Raw genomic sequence first — 16,973 nt, forward strand, 5'->3', positions numbered from 1 at the left:
CAATCAGGTTGTAGACAGAAAGGGTGTATGCAGCTGGCCTCTGAACAGGGCTGGACATCTTCTTTGTTGATTCCACATCCGGCGAAGATGACTTGACTAACGTGGGATTCACAGAACACCTAAGTGATAAGTCAAAATCCGTCAGCATAATGTGGCCATCTTCTCGAACAAGGATATTTTCAGGCTTCAAGTCTCGATATATGACTCCTAGCATGTGCAAATACTCCAGGGCAAGAAGAACTTCAGCAACATAAAACCTGTAGAAATCTGGCATGACTTTAGTCCAAAAAATACTTAAATGAGAAGGCAAAAGATTGCGCCTTGCCAAGCTGCGAGTGAATCATGACATTCCAAACAAAGCAACTAGAGTATGACTAAATTTCATGGCAAAAAAGGAGAGTATGGCTTAATTTCTCGCTATATCATTCACGTTAACACTAAATCATGATCCCATGCATAGTTTTCGTTTAGCATCATCCGCAGTTCAGTTCTGATAAAATTAGACCTAAATTAGACCTTCTCTTCCTTGATTCAAATAAGTAGCATCAAGCATAAATCAAGGAAAAAAGGATTAGAAATCATGCAGTAGTAGAATCATCAAATATCCAAACTGTGTTAAAAAAAGAGTGACAAAAACTATTAAAAAGAGAAACTCTTCCAGAAAACACTTACATCACACAAGCCAGAAGCTATGACCGCATAATGGCATTGAGCACAAAATGTTAAGTTGACTAGATTGGATTTCAGAGCAAAAAGAAATATCACAAAATCAAATGACCGAGAAAAAGAAAGGTTTAAAACTCCTACCTGGTTGCTTGTTCTGAGAAACTCCTATATGGTTGCCTCTGGCGCAGCACATGTAGATCTCCACCTGGGCAATACTCCATAACCAAGCAAGAGAGCTTATCAGTTGTAATATAGGCATAGAGTGTTGGAAGAAAAGGATGATCCAGCATCTGCAGGATCTCTCTCTCAGTCTGGGCCCTGAAAATTTTCTTCCGGTTGGCCAAAAACTCATTATCCATCACTTTCAAGGCAAAAAGGCAGCTTGTACCAATTAGTTCTGCAAGATAAACAGTTCCAATGTCCCCACAACCAAGCCTCCTGAGCAGCTTGAAGTGTTTCAAACTTAAGTTCCCATGCTGCTGCTGAACAGCACGAACAGCTTCCCATCTCAAGTGTTTTGACATGTGAGGCCTGTGACCACTGCGACTAGAGCCACTCAGATTGCTCTCTTCACTTATGCTTGTCGTTGTGCTACTACTATACTCACCAATGCTGCTTTTTGAGCTTTGGGAAAATTCACCCTTTTCTTTTGATCTTGATTTTTCATCAATTTTTGTCACTAGAAATTTAGTTTTCTTACTGCAATTCATACTGAAACCACTTTTGATTGAATCTGCACCCACATTATTTGAATTTACTTCAACACTATGATTTGAACTGCTGGGAGACAATTTATCATTTTCTTTCATTTCCTGCTTCGAATTATATTTATCGGTCTCTTTGTTCAAATTACTCGTACTAGGATCCAAGTCATTGTCAACTTTTCTGGTACATTGTGTGGAGCCACTAGAGGTAGAACATAATTCTTGCTTTACCTTTTTCCTAAGGAAGCTCATGTTCCTGAACATTGGCTTTGCCAAACAAGTAGTACTGCTTGTGGATTTCTCCACCCCACTGCTCGTACTAGAGCTTGGCTGATTAGCTTCAGAATGTAACTCTACTTCCTGGCCCTTATCTAGCATAGTAGGACAGTGGGAAGCTTTGCTTGAGGAAGCAGAAACAGTCTTGACCTCAGACATTTCCTCACTTTCATAATCAACTGTAGATGCATTTGGAAGTACTGGTTTTCCGGCAACTGCAACTAACTTCTCACTTTCACCTTCCGATTGAAGAGGAACAATCTGATCCCGGGATGCTACCCTGGTTGTGACTGTTTTTGGATTTGTTACATCAACAAAATGAGTAGAATGATCAGCAGTAGAACTAGACTTATCTTCCCTAGGCATTTTACCAGAAGGTCCAGAAATCTCAGGCACAAGGGAGATTTCCACCAAGTTCCCTTTCCCCTCATCTACCACAGCTGTATACAGTTTCTTAATAGTTCCCGCCTCAGATGCTCTTGACGAACTGGACGGCTTTGACAGTCGCTTCAAAGCAGCCATCTCTGATGCCTGAGATATGCAAAGTCCTCTAAGTGCCTGCTTTAAACTTACAGGCTCTGCAATCCCAATTCCTGATGCCTGAGATGAACTAACTTTTATTGGCCTTTTAAGAGCACTCTTTTGAGAACGTGGTGTACTAGAACCTCTAGCTGAATTTTTGAAGTCAATAGCTTGGAAGAGACGATCAATATCATCCTCTACAGAACCCTTTTTCCTTGATCTGTGGGCACAACTACTCTCAGCTTTTTCATCCATTCTGAACTCAGAAATAATCTCTTCTCTTGATTCCACAATCTCACATGTACTGGAAGAGGCATCCATACTTGACATATATGATGAAGAAATAAATAGAACCTATAAAGTTAATATGTCAGCCCATATCTAAAGATGAGACATCTAGAGAACATAGCACAGAAACCGGGAACTGCATAGCAAAGCCTCCGTATTTCTCTCCGGTCATAGTTCTCTGCAGAATCAATGGGCTGATGAGAATCCCCCTAATTGATTAGCAAATGAAGTATCCAAGTCCTGACAATTTCAGTGTTTCAGATTAGATTAACCAAGAAATCTGATTCAAATATAGAAATATTTTCAGTACACAGGTACCTTTTTGGGGGCCCCAACACAATCACACATTTAAAAACCCATACTTTTAGCTACAGGGTCATATGGAAGAAAAGAATATAGACTTGCATTGTACACCGCATGAAACATGTCCAACACAAAATTGTCCATAGGAAACAGTGTTGATATCCACTAATAAAAACATTATTGTATCTAAATCCATATTAAAGTCTCCGTTGTTCATAAGAGACATTTCTATTTTCTAGAAATTTGTTCGTTCTCTTATATTTCTTTGTTGTCCTTTGATTTGAAGTTACAGTCCTATTGTTTTGTTACATTCACTTAATATATTTCTTCATCTCCAGGGTCCCCTTTCCTATCAATATTTTTATCCCTGCCACTTCCCTCCACTCAAGTTGGGATTCCTGTAGCTCTAGAAAAATTTACATGATACAATTTAAAGGGCTGTTTGGTACACAGAATGAAAAAATATGGCAAGAAAATTTCATTTCCTTCAAATATCCCAAACAGGTTGTATGAGGGAGAGATATAACATGTGAGGCTCACTATTAAATCAATGGATCCATCATTTTGTTTGAATGTAGGCCCCACATCAGATGAGTTTTTCTACCCCAAAAAGTGTGAGAGGATCTCAATCCCCTCTTCCGTTCCCTGCTTCTGTTTCTCCGGAGAAGGCTTACCGACCATCTGAGGCCACTAACAATTCGGCTGCGGATGCAGAATCAAATCCTCCATGAAGGCTATTCTAGGTGTTCTACGCAGGAAGGTGAATTATTTGTGCAGATTTGATGACGCTATGGTGGACGTTGGAAGAGATTATAGTTATTTTCTCAGTCATGGAGTGACTCGTACCCTCCAAGTGCGCGAGAACACTAAGGAAGATTGGCCTCTAATGCGAATCGTCATTTGGTAGAATTATTCAAAAATTAGCACTCGGTTAAGCCAATTCGAAAGGAGGGAAACCAAAGAGGAAAGAAATTAAAAAAAAAAAAATCACACTAAAATCAGTGAGACCACGAAACTAAAAGAACAAAGCTCACAAATCGGACACAAGAGACGATCATATCAAGTCTTCACGGATCAGGCTTCACGGCAAGCTCGAGAATCAAAGGGACAAAATAAAATTATCACCAGACTTCCAATCTAAATAACACATTAAAACACAATTCGAATACATCATCAACACAACAGAAAAACCACACAAGGGAGTGGGGAAGTAAAGTTTAAACAAAGGGATAACCGAAAAGGTTTAACAAAAAAAAAGGAAAATTACCTGAAACCCAATGAATCAAAGGCGGAGAACACGGCAACAACAGAGAGAAGAACCAACCCAAGAACCCCAAAAACCCAAAAGTTAAAATCCTTCAGAAGCAAGCGGCGGGAATCATTAAGAATGCCTAGGGTTTGAAGAGAAAGAGAAGAGAGAAAGTTGGGGCGTGGTGTGGGTAGAAAGGGAAAGAGGGAGTGAATGAGGAGGAAAGAGAAAGGAAGAAAAGGTTGAAATGGTAATCACGAGAAGTATCAGAGACTGGCAAAATTCAACTATAGATACAGAAAGAGAGAGAGAGATATACAGAAGCGACTGGTTACTGTTACTTTCTCTGTAATGGCGGAAAATTTATGAATACACGCATAGCAGGTTTGTGTGTCTTAATGGAAGGAGAGGAAGTAGTAGACTCGAAGTTGAATGGGCCCCACTTAACAATACCTGTGTTTTTCCTTTCCTCTTCCGTCAACAATAATCGCACTTGGTATGCTTTTATTGCCTTCGCGTTTGATACATTGGCCAATAGTGCTAGTAATATGGGCGGGGGCTGTGGCTGATAGTTGGAAAGGATCTTTTGCGTCCGGAACGATTAAGACCGAACCCGTAACAGGTTAACCTGCAGGATTGGTAAGCTAGCCGGTTTTATTTTATTTTAAAATGTTTCTCTTCCTTCAAATATAATTATATTTATTCCTTTAGTTGTTTATTTCATTTTCATTATTTAAAATTACTATAATATAATCTATTTTTCACTTTGTATTATGAATTTTATTTGTGATAAAGTTAATTGAGCAAAAAGAAGGTGATTCTACTTATCAAGCTTAACCAAATAATTTCACATCTTCATATCATTCTTCGAACTATATCAATATTGAATGGTGGCTCATGGTTAAGCACTTAATAGTGATTTGTAACATTGTATCTATATTATTGTTTATTTAAATTTGTTATGTTTCAATTTGGGATGCATGTTTAATCATTTAAGATGATGTATCATGTATGCTTAATATTTTGGAACATTTAGAACTTTGAATTTTATGTTTTATTTGTGATACTTTTTGTTTTTATTTTTATTTTAGGTGTTTAAGAATTGGAATAGATTTTATTAAAAGATGGAATAGATTTTACTAAAAATAATAAAAGGCACAAAAAAATTTTAAAAAAAAGTGGCGGGTTGGCAGGCCTAACCCACCAACCCACCTTGACGAGCTAGGTTGGTAAAATATCAACCTACCAGAAGTCGGTTCTTTTAGGACCGGCCCATCAGTCTTTGAACCCATCACGAGTCAATCCATAACTGACAGATTGGCCCACATTACTGACTCTATAATGGCCTGTACCAATTTTTTTTTTTAATATGTGTAAATAGAGCAAAGGAAAAAACTAAGCGAGGTGCCAAGTTCCAACCAAGGCCCTATTCAGCATGCTATTGAAATTACTCATAAGTTGTATCCAAAAAGAAAATACTCATAAGAACATTTTAGGTAAGTCAATATAAAATTTTTCTTACATAATTATTTCATATTTCATAAATCAAAATTGAAAAGCTACTTATAAATCACACAAAATACACAATAAGAAAAAAGAAGGAAAATAAAATACTGGAACACAAAAATAAAATGAGTTAATATAACTTTTGGTTCTTGAAATTTAAACTCATTTTGATTTTGATTTTTTAAATCTCAAACCCTTGATTTTAATTCTTGAAATTTAATACGTATAAAAATAGTAGTCATGAAGATGTAACAATGTTAAAGTCTATTAAAATGCCGCAAAGAATGTTAAAGTGATCATGCGTACTCACTAAATGGTACGTAGCTGAATGTTGTGTGGATTAAAAAAACAAAAAAGAATAGGTCATCAAAACGTGTCGTAAAAAGTAGAGAGGATAAATTCTCAAAATGCACTATAGTAAATAATTTCTCAAATAAACAGTGAGCCATAAAAAAGGGTTAAAAGATTTTTTTGTGATTCTTCGAAAGGAATCCACACAACCATTATATTCACTAATAGTCAAACTCACAACATCTTGATTAAATCAAAACTTAAGGAGCTACTTAGTGCTAGTCGAGCCAAGCATCTATTTTAAAGTTTTACACAAATAACTTACTTAATTCTATATCATTTATAAATGATCTTTAACACACGACATCCAAGGATGTGCATAGGTTAAGGCGAAGTTTGGTAAGCAGCAAAAGCATTTTTAAAAAATATTTTTATATAAATTGAAATAAAAATTTCTTACATGCATACATCATATATATCTAAAAATCATTTTCAAAAAGCTAATCCAAACAATTGTTAAGTTAAGATGTGAATTGACTTAACAAATACTCCATTTTCTCCTTGTGAAAGTTTCAAATAACTAATTTGATAACAAGAACAATATGTTAAAATTAGTTAAAAGCAATAAATAAATTAAAAATATAATTTTATTTTCAAATATGTCCTGATAATTAATGAGAAAAAAGATGAAAGAAAACATATGAGCAAATGTGATGAGAAATAGTATAGCAAATGAGAGAAGGCAAAACTAATATATATATATATATATTAAATGTAAGACAAACTCAAATTAAAATTTATAAAATAGATCACACTCTCTTCAAATTTAAAATTTATAAATAGGACCAAAGGAATACTAAATCTTATTTACCCGTTAAGTTATAGTTTGTTGATCGGGAGGCATAAACTTGATCTGTGTGCACGGCTATGCAAGCATGTGTCTGTTTGGCACCTCTAATTCTCCCGATAGCACATCATTAGCATATTGGTGATACCTAGAGAAGCTCAACCAGAAGAATTGTCCATAGATTCGAAGTGTAGGTAGTTTCAATTAGTCATAACTATTCAACTAGTTTCTAAACGCTGGCAAGACTTTAAATAACTACATGAGCGAATCAAAACCCAAAACTGAGATGATAGTTTTTCTATAGTTTTTACTTAAATCTTTGATAGTCTTTGCAATTAAGAAAAATATATTATTTTATATCTTATCTTACTCAAGATACAAATATATTAAGTGATACCATCAATATAATAATAAAATATAAAATTTCTTTATTTATATATAATATAAAATCTATAATAAGATCCATTATTTACAAATTATGAAGTATATATAATTCATTTGTTAAATTATGTTAATGTTTACTTTTATACAAATACATCATTCTTCGTGAATGTGAATAGTTATATGCAAATAAGTCAAGATGTTTTTATCTCATGATTATGTTTGGATGTTGGCAGGAAAACAAGGGACTAATTTGAAATATATCTTCTGAAGTGAAGACCTTTTTGAAGAGTTGTTGAATTAGTTTGGACTTTGGATCGCTAAGAAAGAAAACGAAAAATACGCATGATAAAATATAAGAGCTAGTTGATATTTGAATTTAGTCCTAAATATAAGATCTTAATCTACTTTCTCTTCTAAATTTATAATTCATTCTCTTGATTACATATATGGAGGGGTTTTCATTCAAAGATAGTCACAATTAAAAAGGATGCTTTAAAAAAACTAACTCATATTTGTTAGAAATACCTAACTCGGTTAATTTTCTTAATTTATGTAATTAGGTAGTTCTTACTACCTTCGGTTTTTAATATAAGAGCTAGTTTGACTTTAAATTTGGTTCTAAATGTAAAGCCCCTAATTTATTTTGTCTCTTATATTTATCAATTTTTTTCAAGTAATTCTTGTAATAATTGTTTATGTTAAAAGTTTCATCAAATAGTAGTCCTAGCTAATAAATATTATTAACAATAGTATTTTAAGAAAGATAACATATATTTATTATAAATAACTAATTTAACTAATTTTTTTAACCTACTTAAATTAGTTAACTAGTTTTTTTTATAATAAGGATGTGAGGTAGCATATTAGTAAGGTAGTAACATAATTTTCGCCGTCCAAGCAATCTTACGTTAAGAAAAATGAAAACTTTACCCAGGTAGGAAAAAAGAAAAATGAAAACTTTGCCAATTTTTGTATGCGTCTCACTTCTAAATGATATTCCCCCATTTTAGAGGAATACTGGGGAGAGGAAAAATCCAATATTAAAAATTGGAAAAATTACAATGAGGTTTTAAGAAGGAAAAAAAATTATAAAACAAGTATTAGAGATAGTTATTCTTTATTCTAAAACTTGTTATTGCAGGCTGCTTAAATTATTATTAAAACTTTTTAGTAATTATTTTTTTCTTTGAATTTGATTATAATTCTCTTTTAAAATTTTTATACGCGAGAGGACGTGATAAATATTTATAGAGAAACTCAAAAAGTACAAGTACTTTACAAATTTTATAGAGTATCAATACTGTAATTTAGGTCATTCACACTACTAAATTATTAGGTAGAGGGTTTCCTCCTCAATTTTTTTATTAGACAAAAAGTTAAGTCAAAATTAGTTGAAGATAATAAACATGTGAAAAATGCAATTTATTTTCTCAAAATATCATTACTTATAGAGAGAGTGCAATAAAGGTGGATAATTGATGCAATGAGACTAAATAATAATTAATCGGGGTAAAAAATAAAAATGACGCTAAAAAATTTCAAACAAATTATTAGCGTATCTTATAAATAATGAACAAGTTATTTCTAAAAGAAAATTTTCTTATGTACAATATCTAAGACACTGGATCTAAACTCTACAGTCATTAAATGAACTAGTTCCATGCACCCAATTATGGTAGTTTGACATGCTGGATTTTTACAACATTTTTAGATGTCCTGCTTAGAAGTAAAGAAAGAGTAATTAATGAATGAAATAAACAAGATTTTATTTATTAAAAAATTAATTGATTAATTAATGGAAAAGGGAAAGGGCATGTGACATAAAGGTACTTAAAGCACACGAGAAATAAGCCAAATTTGTAGCCCTTTTGTGGCCACTTGTTTCAATTAAAATGCTTTGAACTTGACGCCATCATTCATGCCCAACACAACCAAAAAAATTAAAGGCCTCACTTTTATTTGTCTCTCTAATTATGATACACTACCAACTATTTATACTAATAACCCATATCATGTGCCAGGCTTATATACTTACTTCATGATAAATTATACATATTTTTAAACATGCCAACACGATACATTCCTTTCAAAAATTTTACTATACTCTATCCAAATTATAACTAAAAAAAGTACTATAGAGATGTGGTAGAAAAAATGAATGATATTTATAGTGATTATCACTAGAAAATTCTTATACATTTTCTTAAATAAATTAATTTTAATCTTAAGAGAAACGAATATTTACTTTTAATCTGGTTATTTAATTTTTAATAAAAGTAATTTTATTCTTAAAAAATATTTAATTACATATTAATTTGAAATTTTCAAGTATGTTTTCATTATAAAGTAGAAGATTTATATATAATTTTTAAGTTAATAAAGAATCCATTCACAAGTCAATATATGGTTGAATTGTTAAATTTTTGAAAATTGCTTTTTTAAAAACGAAAAAAAGAAAAAAGAAAAATTGACCATATCTCATTGACATTGGGTGCTTCTTTTTCCCTTTTTTAGGATGGGTCTTATTTTCTTGAATAATTTCTTAGGCCTTTTTGGCAGCACACCAAGTTAACCGTAAATAAAAGTACTTTATTTATTTATTTATTTTTTACCTGTGAGAGGTAAATGAACAGTGTAACCTTTTATTCAAATTTTCCGATTAGTCATCACTCAAATAGTGGCTGATGTGAAGGTAATATGATGGTCTCTTTGACTGCTTGGGAACATGTTAAAAATGTTTGAAATGCAAAAGTGCACGTCAGTGTTTGTGTTTTAAGTTCAGCTGCATTTTCTCCATTTAAATTTATAAAAAAAATTTTAATTTTTTAATTTCAATGCAGTCAATAAAAAATATTATATTGAAATTTTGAATATTAACAGAATATTTTTAAATAGTGATATATTAGTTTTAATTGTTAAAATGATAATTATTGTTAAAAATATTAAAATTTGAATTTGAATTTTATATAATTAGAATTATAGAACTAAAATGATATTTTTTATAATTAACGATCAAATTAAAATTTTATATAAACTTAGAGGATTAAAGGCATAGTATTTTATTTTTTTGAAATGATTTTATGACATAATTTCTTCATTTGAGAAGAAAGCAAACCATTATTACTTATTAATATTTTGTTACAAGGGAATCGAATCAATTATTTTTCTAGTCAATAAGTTAATTAGCGCATTGTTTTCTCCTAGTTGCCATTGTATTAGGGTTTTCCTGGAGCTTGTCTCCGTTTTTTTCCCCTAGGGTTAGCCCAGACTATTTTCTTCTCCTCTTTTTGTCACATTTCCTCCTATAATATGTAGAAGAAGTGAAGGATGAAGCATGTGGCTCGTTTAAGCGCAAGCAACTGGTGGTTCGATGATTCGGGATGGATAGGAGCGGCACAGAAGACAACATCAAGAAAGGACTCATATTTAGGGCTTTTGTTTGATGATCTGTTTTGCTGAAGGGGGACAACCTATGAAGACGATGCATTCTGCAATTCCTACTTTAGGAGGCCCCGTGGAAGCTACGACAAAGAACCTGGATGGCTGGTTCGTAGCCGCCCATAAATCATGAATTCATTTCTGTGGAGTTATTGGGTTTGGGGGGTTCTCCTGCCAACATCTTCTATACTACTACAAAAGAAGCCTTTTACAGCAGTTAAAATGAACCTTTTATAATAGTTTTGAGTGTGACGTCTATGCCATCAACATAAAAAGTAGAAGACTTCTTGATAGTTTAGTAACCACTGTGTTATATGACTTTTCATAGCAGTTATATAAATAACTTTCGTGAAAATTTATTTATTATTTCTTGAATTTTTCTCTTTTCATTTCGCTTAAGATCTAAAGCTCTTGGCTACCAATACAATATTGAAGCCTTCAATCATCACATTGAAGCCACTAAGATCTAATGAAGGTAAAATCGAACACCAAGATCTAATAAAACTCATAAATTTTAGGTTGTCAAACTCAAGTTCACAAAATGAGGGAAACAAAAATTAGATCTATTTAAGCTTCTATATATCAAAGTGTGTTTAAGCAAGAAGACTAAGAAAAAAACATATCTATTGAAACTCAGAACAAACATCATGGTTTTTTTAATCAAAGAAAATACGACCCGCATTTTTTCAACCAACCAAACAACAAAAACTACGAAATCCATGAAAAGATTGGAGGAGAAAGGGAGAAAAACTCATAAATTGAGTGGGGATAACAATATGAGACCATAAGCTTTGATTGTGAAAAGTAAAAAACTATTACCCGATAGAAAGGGTTTTAAAATTCTGATAGACTTTTCAAGGCAGCTTTTTAAAAACTGTTGTAGAAAAATTTTCACGATGGTTTTTTAAAAAAACCATCGTATTCATTGCGGTTTTCTAAATAACTGATGTGAAAAGTAAAATATACTTTCATATAATTACAAAAATGCCACTATCATTTTTTTCCATTTTGCCTAATAACTATGATAAATTAGTGTTGTGAAAACTCTTTTTTGTAGTAGTGCTAGTGTCTCTTTAGCCCCTGCTAGGTTTTAGTTTGCGTCTGTGTAGGGAGTTTTCAATATTTCTCATTTACATTTTGTTTTGTTTCAGCAATGACCTTATCACTTGGATTAATTTTGTTTACAGCGATGATTAGCTTATGTCTGCAATGATTTGCTTTGTATTAAAAGATTTTATTAACTTTCGATCGTTTTCTTCTTCTCCTGTGGTTGTAGAGGTGTATGGAGTTACTTGTTTTGCCAAATTGGCACCAACGACGATGGTGGGCTTCTTTGAAGCTAGTCCTTGAACTACTAATCTCTATTGCTACCTCTTTGATCATGGCAGACAAAAACCTGTCATTACTCTTCTCAATCCATAGGGTGTAGACTTTGTTTGTGTTTAATCTGTTTCCTTGTTGCCTGCATTTCTGGTTTAGTCATTGTTTAAGCGTTTTTTGGATCTTGTTACCACCTGCTTGGTGTCTGCAGCCGATTCCTTTTAATGAAAAATCTTGTTCAGGTATTAAAAAAAAATCAAATGAATTGATGTTATTTAAAAATGTAACAACCATACCTAAATTAGTTCAAAAATATTTATACAATTAGCAACTTTCAGAATCAATAAAAATTAATAAATGACCAAAAACAAAAACGTTAGGTGCTTCTCGGATAATTTGAATTTTTTCTACTTGGTTATTTTTTTCAAAAAAAATATTTAGGTAGTAATATTTTTTTATGTTTACGATATTTTTATGAAAAACCTAATTAACCGGTGACAATATCTTTCACCAAAAGAAATAAATGGCAGAAATATAATGTCAGCACAAAACCTCCCAATTGTCAACTTATTGAATGATCCTGGGGAACAATCAAATAATGGTGGTGGTTTTCTTTCTTTGTTTTCTTTTTCATTGATGCTTGTTATAAATTGTCGCCTAATGGATTTATTCTTAATAAATATTATGATGATTTTTTTTCACATGGATGATGATTGATTGTTAGTTATTTATTTTAAAATTTATTTGTGAATATTGATGAATATTAACATTATGTACTTATGATTATGAAAATTAAAGTATGAAATTTATGTAGGAGTATTGGTTTTTTATTTCCTATATAATAAAATTTTATTATATATAAATAATTAAAAATACATTAATTTAATAATGTATAATACACTTTAACTAAGTTTATTGATATGCATGAGCCGCATATTTATGTTTTATATTTAAGATAGAACGTAAAATTAAAGTACTATTTTTATACAATTGTTAATAAAAATTTTTATTAAAGAACAAATAAAATGATGAAAGTATGAAACTATGTTTCACCAAGAAACATGATGACAATATGAATATTAGTACGCTGGTAAAAGATATGAATATTGATAAAGCCTCCATTTTTTTTTTCCCCAACTATAAAACCTCCAAATTGTCGACTTCTTGGGGAACAATCAAATAATCATGGTGGTTTTTTTAACATAGATGCTAATAAATTGTCGCCTAATGGATTTATTTTTCATAAATATTATGATGTTTTTTGCGGACATTTATTATGGTTGATGGTCAGTTATTTATTTTAAGATTAATTTATGAATATAAATGAATGTTAACTTTATGATTATGAAAATTAACTTATGAGATTTATGGTTAAAGGGCATTTTCTTTCTAAAATTATTATGTGAGGAGCATCAAGTACTCTAAACTAAGGGTATGCGAAAATTCAATAGTCCAATCCAATCTAAATAAGTCTGATAATAAAATCAGACTAGACCGGACTAAACTGACTGGTCAAGTTGGACTAAGTTATAGACCAAGTGATTACACCACTAATTGGTCTAGTCTGATTAATGTTTTTATATTTTGTAATTTAAATTACTTTTTATTGTTATTGAATGTTGTTGGAGATTCCTATTAATTTATAATTACGTTTTAGAGTTTTTTATGAGTTTTATATGATTATTGTAAATTTTTTTATTGTCTTAATTGTGTTTATCAAGTAAAAATTTTCCGCTCACGAACTGTCTTGTTCAACCCGATTTCAAACTATTTATTCGAGTAATATCATCTCTCAAGGGTTAAAATTGTTGCAATGTTGCTTCTTAACTAACAACATCGATATTGATCGTTAACTTCATAGACATTAGGCTAAAGAGCATTATTTGTGGGTTGAGGGTCACTTTTGCACTTGAATTTTTCATAAAGAAGTATTGGATATCCAAAAGTTTTTTTGCTTAATGTCATTCCTAAAATATTAAAAACATAGCAATGTCATCTAAATTTAACAATAACAAATGATCAAACGCTAGTGTGTTGACATGGCATGCCATTTATACCACGTCATAATCATCATCCTTAAAGGCTTGTGCCCTTCTTCTTCACGTTCTTCTTTCTTCATAGATTACATTAATTTTGAGGTTAGCTCCATTCCTCAAATCCTTAGATTTCTAATTCCAGCAATTACCCTCATACTTTGTGGTTGCTAATAAGCTCAATCTACTGGTTTTAGAATTTAGGTCTCTCTTGAGCTAATAAGTTGGGTGAAAAGGTTTTGGAGAGGAAGAAATTAAAGAGAAAGGACGTTGTGAAACAATGTTTGGAATGACAAGAGATGAAGATTAAAGAAAAAGTGGAGAGTGGTTTATATCTTAGTGGCATTTTCACTTTGAACACATTGTCAATAACTACTACAAATACTATTGAAAAAAAGTTCTTTTATACTGGTTAAAATAGGCCTTTGATACTAGTAACATAACTGGTACATTGTAGAAATGGTAGGTATTAAAAATCCTTGCTTTTTACACCAGTGGGGTAACTACTATAGAGGGTAACTATTATAGAAAACGTTACTTTTGAAACTAGTTATTATACTAATTGGCATAATCATTGAAAATTTAAACGAAAAAAGGTTCCATTTCTTAGACCTTCAGTCTAAGAAGTGCACATTCGATACAAGTATAATTCGTGCTTAAATTTCAATCCACATATGCATAAAAAAACAACCAAGCCCTCTCAAGCTAAGGATAAAGCAACCAAACAAAAATAAACTTCGAAAAAATAAAGTCTAATACTAGTTAGCAACTAGCTAGTATAAGAAAAAACAACAACATTAACGCACAGATAGCAAATTACCAACTAATAAGTTAACGGATAATAATAAACAGCAATAAACACTGCACAAATAGCAATATCAACGGCAAAAATAAACAAAGGAATAAGTTACCTAAGCTGAGAGAGAGTGCATCACGTGATCAATGGCAAAAACCCCATGATGGGTACAGTGGAAACCTCACAACATCGATGGCAATAATGAAGATTTCAAACAAACTGAGGATGGGGTAACATCCCAAACTATGAATATTAGGACTTAAAATGCAAGGCTACGAATTAAGTGATTATGAGCATTCTTTGATAGTATAATTTTGCTAATTGTGACTTAAAAACACTAAACATAATGATTGAAAATGCTAGGATGGAAGTTGAGAAAGAAAACTTACTAAAACTAAGTAAAATTAATGAATAGATATTTTGAAGTCTCCCTTCATTGTCATACCTATAGTTTTCTATAACATTCTTGGGAGTTTAGATCTTTCAAGACCAAATGATCATACTTTTGGGTGCTTCTTTTTGCATTGGAAAGAAGACTTTTCAAGCTTTCCAAGAAGTCCAAATTTGTAACCTTTGGAGACTTATGGAATTAATTATAAATTTTTGAAATTAGGCTGTGTTTGCTGCATTTTTAGTGCGACGAACTGTATTTTGGCCATAGTCGAGGGACTAGAAATTGATATAAACCATGATTTTAACCTAAAAACACAATAAATGGGTAGGTTGTTTTGCTTTGCTAGGGCTCAATCCTAAAGCCTAAGGATGAAGTTCTAACAACTCCATACCTCCTGGTAAGTAAGATTAATGCCTAATCATCCCTTTCTACTCCTTCTAATCTACTTTCCTCTCAAAATCCCTAAGAGCTAAGTAGGAAATTGGAGATTTCCTACCTAGGTTATAAATTAATTGTAATTGATGATTTTAAGGATATAATCTAGTAATTCAAAGATAATCTAAGCTAAAGAAACTTCATAATTGAATCAAATCATGGTATATCTATTCTTACTCCAAACCTTAGAAAAGTTGTATGAGCTAGAATTTTGAGTAACAGTTTGGAAACCTTAAAGGGAAAATTATGAGTTAAAATTTAGTATGTAGCTTACCCATAAGCTATTGTAGTAACCTATATCTTCTATTTGAAGATTTGAAATTTGGTTTGATGATCCTAAGTTAAAAGTCTTGATTTGTGACATGTAAGTGCTTGCTAGACCCCAAGTAATCTGAATTTTTACTTGTTTCTAGGAGGGCTTTTAATTAAATAATTACCTTTAATTTGGATAAGTTTTTAGGTTTTTTGAAATAGAAAACTATGTATAAAAATTGGATAGAGAACTATTTGTAAATGATAACTGAACTAGTATAACTGAATGTTATGAAAGTACCAAATTTCTTGAACTCTAGGATAAGATATTGGCCTAAATCAGTGGCTTTTGGACTGTTTTGGATTTTGATGGCAAACTATTATGTTCATCATGAAGAAAGAAATCTCACCATGGCTAGAGGCAATGTTTGTCATGGTAAGGAGCTCAAGTTTGTTATCCTATCTGTTCTCACTTTGTACATGTATGTGCAATGCTTATCTTTGAGATAAATGTGATGTGATAGCATGTTGACAACCGAAATGATATGTTTATGTCCTCATTACCTGAGAATATTATTGTATGGTATGATATTAATTATCTGATATGAATAAAGTATGTTTTGAATATCATATGATACATGTTCTTGTGATACCTAATGAAAATTGATAAGTGTCATAGCTATAATTAATTGATTTAACACCTAAGGGAGGTGTTGTGATGGAGACTAATATACATATATTATCATATGGTTTGCTTTCATAGCACACTATGGTTGGCATCTTGGAGATGGTAGTACACCTTCATTTGCAACACTCTGGGAGTATCACGAGGCAGTATACCCACAAGAATATTAGGCAATAAATCCATTGGGGCATTATACTCCTTTTCTAGAGGAATCCATGGCCCATGTGTGCTCTACCAACTTTGGCTAGTTTGCATCACATATGTGGGAAGCTCATGAGAGCCACTAGTCAAATGGTTAGGATTTAGCTCATGAAGTCGGTAGGTATAAGGAGGATATAATATGGAAATTGAATGATTAATCATAAATAATAAATGATGATTAAAGCAATATATATGTTGATATTTCCTTTAGCTTATATGTTTGTGATACTTATTACCTATTATGTGTTTGTAGTAATGATTATTTTAGCGGTTAGTTTTCCTGGTGCCTCTTAGGGATGTTGATAAGTGAGGTGGGTAGGACCATTCATTGTTGAGACAATAGTCTCACTTCGTTACTTTTATTGTTTCCAAGTGAGAATAGT

At 31.8% G+C, this 16,973-nt stretch overlaps 1 protein-coding gene across 1 annotated transcript; it reads right to left on the minus strand.

Annotated features, from left to right (window-relative positions):
* Positions 1-16: 16 nt before the first annotated feature.
* Positions 17-4,342, minus strand: LOC114753236 (serine/threonine-protein kinase KIPK2-like; the record flags this gene model as incomplete). Its single annotated transcript, XM_028941900.1, has 3 exons — positions 4,027-4,342; positions 808-2,696; positions 17-257 (listed from the first exon to the last, which is right to left on the minus strand). Coding segments are annotated over exons 2-3 (1,932 nt in total), but the record flags the coding sequence as incomplete, so codon positions are not given.
* Between the last annotated feature and the right edge of the window lie 12,631 nt (positions 4,343-16,973).

The sequence above is a fragment of the Neltuma alba genome, unplaced genomic scaffold, assembly GCF_004799145.2.
Source record: "Neltuma alba isolate B1F8T4 unplaced genomic scaffold, ASM479914v2 tig00007803_pilon, whole genome shotgun sequence".
Taxonomy (NCBI): Eukaryota; Viridiplantae; Streptophyta; class Magnoliopsida; order Fabales; family Fabaceae; genus Neltuma; species Neltuma alba.